At 44.9% G+C, this 8413-nt stretch overlaps 1 protein-coding gene across 2 annotated transcripts; it reads right to left on the bottom strand.

Moving 5' to 3' along the window:
• Positions 1-3136: 3136 nt before the first annotated feature.
• On the bottom strand, positions 3137-5241 carry LOC120685599. Of its 2 annotated transcripts, none has more exons than XM_039967608.1 (5): positions 4732-5241; positions 4410-4558; positions 3930-4163; positions 3785-3835; positions 3137-3549 (listed from the first exon to the last, which is right to left on the bottom strand). In XM_039967608.1, the coding sequence occupies exons 2-5, from the start codon at positions 4485-4487 to the stop codon at positions 3526-3528; spliced, it is 387 nt and encodes a 128-aa protein (XP_039823542.1). In that variant the 5' UTR covers positions 4488-4558; positions 4732-5241; the 3' UTR covers positions 3137-3525. The 2 variants fall into 2 exon arrangements, with proteins under 2 accessions (XP_039823542.1, XP_039823541.1); XM_039967607.1 differs by having other exon boundaries at positions 3785-3841; positions 4732-5240.
• Positions 5242-8413: the final 3172 nt, after the last annotated feature.

Here is an 8413-nt window from a genome sequence, read left to right as displayed (position 1 = left end):
ACGCTACGGTCTATTGTTTACACGAGAGATAAGCATAGCTCTGCAAATGGGTTAGAACCAAACTATACTCATATCAATCTATTCTCATGAGCTAGGGAAATTAATATTATCTACACCACTCCAAACCGCCACCACCACATACTAACCCAGCCAAACATTACAGCTCCTAATGTACTAACCTATAAGTCAAACTATAGTTACAAACAATAAGAACCTATTTTCTTAAAAAATACAGTGTAGGTCTTGACACACTATTTTGCACAAAGTAGCTGCCAGTCATACTGAGTCATCTTTGAAAAAAAATTCAATCAATTTTGATTAAATTTTATAGTGTAAATGTAAGATTTTATTTTTAGGGTCCGACTCTTTATGTGGAGCCCACATGTAGGTCTAGCCACATTGATTTGCACAGAGTAGCTGTCAGTCAAACTGATTCATTTCCAATAAATTTTGGTCAATTTCAATACAATTTTATAATCTGAACACGAGGTTTTATTTCCAGGGTCCGACTCTTGATGTGGGGACCACATATAATTCTAACCATACTATTTTGCACAGAGTAGCTGCCAGTTATACCGAGACATCTCCAATAAATTCTAGTCAATTTCGATAAAATTTAGTGTGAACACAAGGTTTTATTTACAGGGTATGACTCTTGACACGGGGCTCACGTGTAGTTCTAACCACACTGCTTTGCATGGAGTAGCTGCCAATCATATTATGTCATCTCCAATAAATTTTAGTCAATTTCAATAAAAAATTATGCTCAAAATATTCATTTCAACTAATCTCAACCCACCCAACCCATATTTACATAGAATCCGCTCCACCCGCTCTATTACCTATACAACATATTTTAACCTACTCAAATACACATATCAAAATCCAACCCATAAAACCCATTTCAATCCAAACCATTTGCAGGGCTAGATAGATAAGCATGATGGCGGCGAAGACTATGTTAAGGCCAGGGCCCACTGTTCATATGCAACTGCATGCCCATCCTGACACGAGCTTGCAGTTTTCCCTCTAAAATGACGCTCCGTGTCCTATCAGACAGCTTGCCAAACGAAAGATAATTTAGCTAGAAGGAACTGGAATGAGAATAAAGCTTAAACCGGAAACTATCTAACACCTTATTAATTTGTTAAATGTCATCCTGCAAAATTTCTATGGCTTGCAATTCATTTTGTGTTAGGTATACCACCACCAGTAAATTAGAACATTTGCTCAATAACTAGTCTAAACATGGAGGGAAAAGGCACAATATAATGTTATTGACGGGAGTTGTAGCTATATGCTAATCATTTTGGCTTATAAGGAATGATACTATATTTAACAATTGTCGATCAAAAACTTCTTTGCAGGAGCTTTTTAGGGGGACACATTGGCTCCGATTGTGGGCTCTTTTGCAGCACATTGATGACCGAAGGGAGCGGCTAGTCGAAGCATGACAGCTTCTAGAGTTTTTAGCTATGTAGTTCTTTGCGTCCCACATATGACCTTTCATTTGGTGTATTGGTCATTAATTTTAAACACAGTGTAATTTATTGTCTGGGTGTGATTGTAATAATTGTGAACCTTGTCTGGGTGTGATTGTAATAATTGTGAACCGATGCCTCTCCGGAGGGGTTTGAATCCAGAACTTTTTCCATTGTCTAAAAAATCAGACGTTGCACACGATCAGCACGGCTGCTTGATTTGGTCCTGTGAAAAAGGTTTGGTAATTTGGTTGATAGGGTAAGCTATCTCTCTAATACCTAGCTCAAGCAATTAACTTGAAAAGTTGCCAACGAGTGGCTATTTCAGTTAATGCTTACTAGTATAGTAGAAGGTGCTCTTAATTTGGCTGCAGGAGAATAGCTGCGGATTTTGCCGGAACCGTACTCTTTGTTTGCACAAAACGTGCCTTTCCTTGTTTCAGTGAGACACATATTTAGTACGTGTCAGCATTCAGCTCAAAATATCTGAAATGAGAAGCAAGGTGTGCCGCACTTGCCACCAATTGAATTTTTCAGGGAATAGGAGGAAAAGAAAAAGGCACATCGCACGTGCAAATAAATAAGATGTATATATCCGCAGTCACCATCTCAAATTTTCTGAAGAATTCAGGTTCCTGGTCTAGGATGGAAAGCTGAAGAAACAAAATGCTTTGCTTCCATTGCAGGTCTCATGATTGTTCCTTTTGGGAAAGAAACACCAAATGAGTTGCTTCACAAATGCTTCCGCAAATGTAGTAGTGCATCGAACATGTCATACAGTACTCTTTTGAATATTGAATACCGTGTATATGTTCTTGATTGAAATCCACAAAATCCATGGTGAAGTCTTGAAATTCACCAAGTTGTTGCGAAGCTACGGTTGAAATTTTCTGAGATCTGGAATTCGTTTGATCCGCTTTTAGGGTGTTGATTTTATTTCACGTGTTGTTTTCCGAGCAATTCGGATGAGTTAGTACAAAACTGGCTGAGCCGAGTCCTTGGTTTTGACACCAGTTGAGCCGAGTTATATAGGTTGAGCCGAGTTTGCACACTGCTTGAGCTGTTTTGGACTAGCTGAGCCAAGTTGAGCTCTTGGTTTTTTACATAGGCTGAGCCGGTCCAATCTGGCTGAGCTGACTTGTGCTCTCGGGTTGTATCTTGAAATATTTGGTGTTCGTTTTTGCATTTCTCATGTTTTGGTCTAGCTTGATTCCTAAGTCTAGTACTTCTCCCATAGTAGTGAAAAGTTTTGGTTGATTTTAGGATATATGCCACGATTCTCGGCAATAATTTTTGAAACTCCTAGTCACCTCTTTTTTGTCATTCTGATCCTTCACATCAATAACTTCCTCCTTGCTCCAATCACCACACCACAACCCCGCAACAGCGACGGATAGTCAGTCGGTATAAGTTGATATACTGACGGATAGTCAGTATAAACTTATACCGATAGACTCTACTTATACCTACAGACAATCCATTAGAATAACATTTACCGACTGACTGTGCGTAATTGTTATACCAACAAACAGTTTGATGTTAAAAGTACCTTTACCGACTGACCATCTAATGCGATAATTTCAATTGTAAAAAAAACTCATTTAACTGCAATTTAATTAGTACAATGAGGACATTCATTCATAACAAGGTCCCAATATAATTCCAGACGAATATTCGATTCAATGAGTGATCCATACATGATACACCATATAGTCATATATTACTCCACATAATCAGAGTAACCTATTCTTAATAGGTGAATATATGTAGCACATTATCCATACAAGCCAAGAGTCAAGATAAGATAACAGCTATCAGTTCATGTATCTATAGTCCAGCTGCACAGCCATTAGCTTAGTTGTACAAAAGACATCATATTCAGAGGTTTAACCTTCCACCAAAATCACACATGAGACAAGTGCAACAATTGATGTACTGTGCTTCCTCAGTGGTGTCATCCCGGCCAGCAAAAGTTCCACTAAAATCACCACATCCTCCAAAAGATCATCCAACAAAAAGGTCCTACTAGTTCAGCTGGTACTAGTTAATTAGCAATGCCCAGTGGTTCCTGAAAATAAAGATCAATACAGAATAATAATCAGTCCAATACTAACTAATGATCAATATTGCTTGCAGCCAAAATATGATCAATACAGAATAATAATCAGCCTCCAAAATTGGTTGCAGCAGCCAACAAAAATAAAGAACATGTTCTAGGAGCCAAAAGAAATAATCAACATTCAAGATATATGAGCAATCAGAAGCTCACAGTTTGATGAAAATGTAAATTTCGAAAAATTTACCTGCACTCCTGCAGCACCATGAGAAGGTTTTGATGTCCTATCATCGCAAACCTTTAGCTATCACAAGCAGAATCAATTAGGAAATACTGGTTACTCCTCACTGATCAAAGAAACAAAGGAAAAATAAAGCTAAATTGATTATTACCCTCTTGTATGGCCATGCAATTGACATCATATATGCACCAGCCATAGATTCCATATTATCGTAAGGACGAGGCAGCATTGCATCTCCTTTCAGCACCAAATTCACAATAACTTCACAAAATTGCTTTCCAAGAGGCTGGACTCCTACTATGGTGTTTGGATTAGTTGAAATAATTGTGCCCTTAGCAACAGCTTGTGATCTCAGCATAGCATATAGTATGTCAGTCTTTCCAACCTGTAGCAGGTGATGCAATTATTTCAAACGAGTATAAGATGGATGATCAGCTAGCATATCACAAATAGAAATTTTGCTGCAGGATTAAAAAAAATGCTAGGGCATCATGTGCATAGCGATGGGCATCATCAACACTTGGTGTGGATGTATTGGACATCGCAGGCACTAATGGAGCTGCAGCATGCCTTTTGTTTAGCAAGTTCTCCCCATCAGAAAGATTGTAATCTTCATTGTCTGTGTAGTCACCTTCTTCAACTTGAGCATTATCATGCTGTGACTCATCCACAGCTTCTTCGGGCCTCGGACTCTACAATGGATTATCATATCTTACCTACAGAGCAAATATTTTATAGTAATTTCTGTCCTGCAGAGTGAACACAGTCCTGAATAGTATCCTGCAGCAGAGGAAACTTGTAAACTCCCAAAACTAAGTAGCAGAATTTGGTGCCTATTCTATAGATCTGTACTGTACTGATCTAAAGCAGTGTACTAGATTATCAAATAACATCGAATCCATTTCAAACAATTAGTGTAGCATTTTATATAACAAAGAACATAGCTTTATTGCCTTAATTGGACTTCAGGAGGGCAGCAATGCCACAGGCAGCTCCAAATACCAGCATGATTGGGGACGCAGCGCTCAGTTGGGGACAACGCCGAGAGCCTGATTTGAAGGGTGGGAGCAGTTGCATCTGGACTTGCATGCACGGGATAGAGGCTCGATCCTTGCGTCCGGAGCTCAGTTGGGGGATTTGGGCGGGATGCAGGCACGATGACGGGGCGGACAGCGGCGAGAAGGGGATTCCGGCGGCAGTGCTGTGTGTGGCGCGCTGCGGCGGTGCTATGCGTGAGGACGAGGCAGGGTGTCGCTGTTGTGTGTGTGTGTGTGGGGGGGGGGGGGGGGGGGGTGGTGGCGGCGAGGAGGAGGTGGGGCGTGGGCGCAGGCTCCATGTGGGCGGGCGACGGCGTTGTGGGTGTGGAGGAACGGGCGCGGCGTGCTTGCAAGGTGGGGCAGGCGGCGGCGCTGTGTGCGGCTGCCGGGGAGGCTGGTCTTGGCTGAGGAGGAGGTAGGGTTTTGTTCTTGCATTTGTGGCCAGATGGGCTGGGCCTTAGATAGAATTCGTGTGCATGCACTCCACGAGCCCGCGCTCGCAATTAAATTAGCCTGCGCAAAGTTAGAAAACAACTAGCGCCAAAATGGATTTTACTTTTACTGACTGACACTTCGATGTAGTACCATGAATTGCCGACAGACTGCTTATAGGTAATACTGATACATTTACCAATAGATGGTGTATCGGTAAAACAAAAATCGCCGACGGACCATACATCGGTAAGCTTTACCCACGGACTGTCCATCGGTAATATTACACTTTTACCTACTGACTCCCGTCGTTAATTTGGTGTTATGGTGTAGTGAATGTCTAGAAATGACTGGAACTGAATCTTGACCAAATAAGGTAGAATGGAAGTCCGAGAGAAATCCTACCCCCGTCCCCTTCGTCACTCTCCCAAGCGACTCGGGGGATGAACCCCCTCGCCGCCACGTAACCTCCCTCTCCAATCCATCTCCAGTATGGCTGCCGTCGCTGATGGTGACTGTCCGGGCGGCGGTGACGGCTTGCGGCTGAACCGAACTCGGCTCACCTCACCGCCTCCCTCCCTCCATTCTCTCCCCTTCCCCTACCTCCCTCCCTAGCCCCAAATCTTGTCGAGCTCCGACTTCACCACCGACCTCTGGGCCAGATCCGGCCTCTCCATTACCGGATCTGGGCTACCCCGAGCTGGATCTAGCCGCCCTTGGTCATCTTCGGCGGTTGCTGCCGCCACTTCGGGTGCTCCTCAGGGCCAAGGGGCACCGCCGCATCGGGGCCCCTCTGATAACGGCGTCGCCCCACCGCGGTCGCCTTCGTAGGCCTTCCCCACAAGGCGTCTTCGGGGTGCGGCGGCGGTGGCTTGGCCACGCGGTGCGGTAGCTGCAGCTTTCTGGCTACTCTACGTAGCCGCGCAGGCTCGGGGATGGTGACGGTGACGGCTGCTGCTCGCGCTAGGTGATGTCGCGCGCGCTGGCATGGCCGTCGGATCAGAGATCCGGCGGTCAGTGGGTCTTGCTTGTGGTTCTCTGATGTTGCCTCTGCGGTACACAAGCTGTTGGTCCTCCTACACTTGAAGCTTGGCCCATGCTACTAGAGGTCTCAGGGAGCACTAGGCGAAAGTCGTGCCTAGCACACTGCCGGTGACAATGAGGGCGTCACTCACCTTCTTGGAGGTGTTGTGATTGCTCTCTGCCCTGCAGTCATGGTATCCCTTCGGGCGAAAGCCCAGTTCTGGACTACCAACCGGCGGCAGCGGCGACGTCTTGACGTCATGTCCTACCTGTAGGCATCTTCATGGAGGAACACTTCCCGAAATCATCATCAAGTGCTCTACTTCGGCCCTTCGCCGACATCCCCCTCTGGTGGTTGCATATGCCAGTACCTGGCGAATGTCTTCTATGAGTCCCTATACCTCATCATCATCCATGTTCCTTGATTGCATCGTCTCATCAAATGTCGGGTCGCGAGATCATGATCCCCTCTCTTGGATCTCCTCATTCTCCTCTCATCGACCTCCCTTTGAGGTTTCTTCCCCTCAAATGGCATTGGTGGCTCATCGTTTTGGATCCCGGATATGCCTCGTAGAAGATGCAAGTCACGGCCGTCATATGTCGGATTTCGACTTTGAGCTTCACAGTCGCCTATGGAATGGAGACCACTGGCATATAGCTACTTCGGAGATTTCATTGTTTCGATGATTGGCGACATGCCTCCGTTTTCTAGAGAAGTAATCCTTGACCTTGTAGCCTTGGGTGTGTTGTGCCTTCTCCCTCCTGTGTGTTGTGAGAGTTTTTAGCTATAAACTGCTGTAAATTTCGGCCGCCAAAAGCCTTCAATGAAATTCAGGTGGGGATGCCCCCCCTCCCCCCCACCCCACGTCACCGTAAAAAAAATGGAAGTCCGATGGTGATGCAGATGATAAGGTCCTCTACTTGCAGTTTTCATCTGACTCTCAGTTGATAGGAAGGCTACAGGAAAGGCGTGGAACTATGGTCTATTGTTACACAAGCTAAGTAGGTGATGATGGCAGCGACGACTATGATCAGGGCCAGGGCCCCTTGTTCGACTGCAACTGCATGCCCTTCCTGGCACGAGCTTGCAGTTTTCCTCTGAAACGATGCTCCTGTCGAGTCAGACCCCTGCACGATCAGCGGCTTGATTTGGTCCTCTGAAAAGGTTGATAATTTGGTCGATCGGGTAAGCTATCTCTCTAATATATACCTAGCTCAAGCAATTAACTTGCAATGCAAGGCTATTCAACAATTGGCTATTAGTTTACTACTTGCTAATAAAGGGAAACAAGTAGGCTACGCTAGCTAACAATTATTAATTACCGCGTTCACCCAAGAAACTTGCAAGTAGAAGGTCATAAATCATTACCACTAGATGCGTGGTGTAGCGGAAGATGCATTGGAGTAGACTCGATCCAATGTATTCGCATGTCGAAGTATAGGAAGTAGTCGTTCACGTCACGAATGGAACGTCTCCTCCTTGCCAATCAACACTACAACAGCAGCAGCACCTCCACAGAATCCATATGTACGAGAGAGGGAACACCGTGCGCCGATATGCTAGCACCGCGCACAAGGCTGGAAGGGAGCAGCGTCCAGGAGGAGGGGGCGACTAGGGTTTAAGGCACGGCAAAAAAGGTGGTGGCACCCCTAGCCCCCTCCCATGTATATAGAGCATGCTAATGGGTCTCGACCATGTAGGCTCATTAGTATCCCTAATGGCTCATGGATCAATATTCATACGGGCCTTTAATTGGTATTTATTATTATTGACTCTTGGACATATCACTAATAATCTCTCACTTGCACTAGAGACAATCATCTATCCAAGCTTTCAAACATTCCAACCGTGTGTGACCCGTTAGGTTCATGTGTGGACGGCTATGGGCGAAAACCGTTTCCGAATCACAAATCAATGACGACACCTAGCAGGTATACTAACTCCCTAATGCACTTAAAGATCATATCAGCTGAACCTAGATACACACATACACCTTGCAGCTTTCCTCTTGACTCGCAGATGAAAAGCATTGCACAAGATAGTAAGCAGGCGATGATGGCGGCGACGACCATGATAAGGTCTGGTCATCTGTTCGGATGCGTCTGCCTTCGTGACGAACCTTGAATCATTCTTCTCAAATGA

Source organism: Panicum virgatum, chromosome 8N (assembly GCF_016808335.1).
Source record: "Panicum virgatum strain AP13 chromosome 8N, P.virgatum_v5, whole genome shotgun sequence".
Taxonomy (NCBI): domain Eukaryota; kingdom Viridiplantae; phylum Streptophyta; class Magnoliopsida; order Poales; family Poaceae; genus Panicum; species Panicum virgatum.
The sequence above is the reverse complement of the archived record's forward strand: the minus strand, read 5'-3'. Positions and strand labels throughout refer to the sequence as shown.

Bases quoted from the DNA above. Each gene is read 5' to 3' on its own strand.
- LOC120685599 (XM_039967607.1), bottom strand. From the start codon at position 4,487: ATGATAATCCATTGTAGAGTCCGAGGCCCGAAGAAGCTGTGGATGAGT. The intron at 4,164-4,409 runs GTGACTACACAG...CACCTGCTACAG, and splicing joins TAATGCTCAAGTTGAAGAAG to GTTGGAAAGACTGACATACT. The intron at 3,550-3,784 runs GTAAATTTTTCG...CTTTATTTTCAG, and splicing joins ATGGTGCTGCAGGAGTGCAG to GAACCACTGGGCATTGCTAA.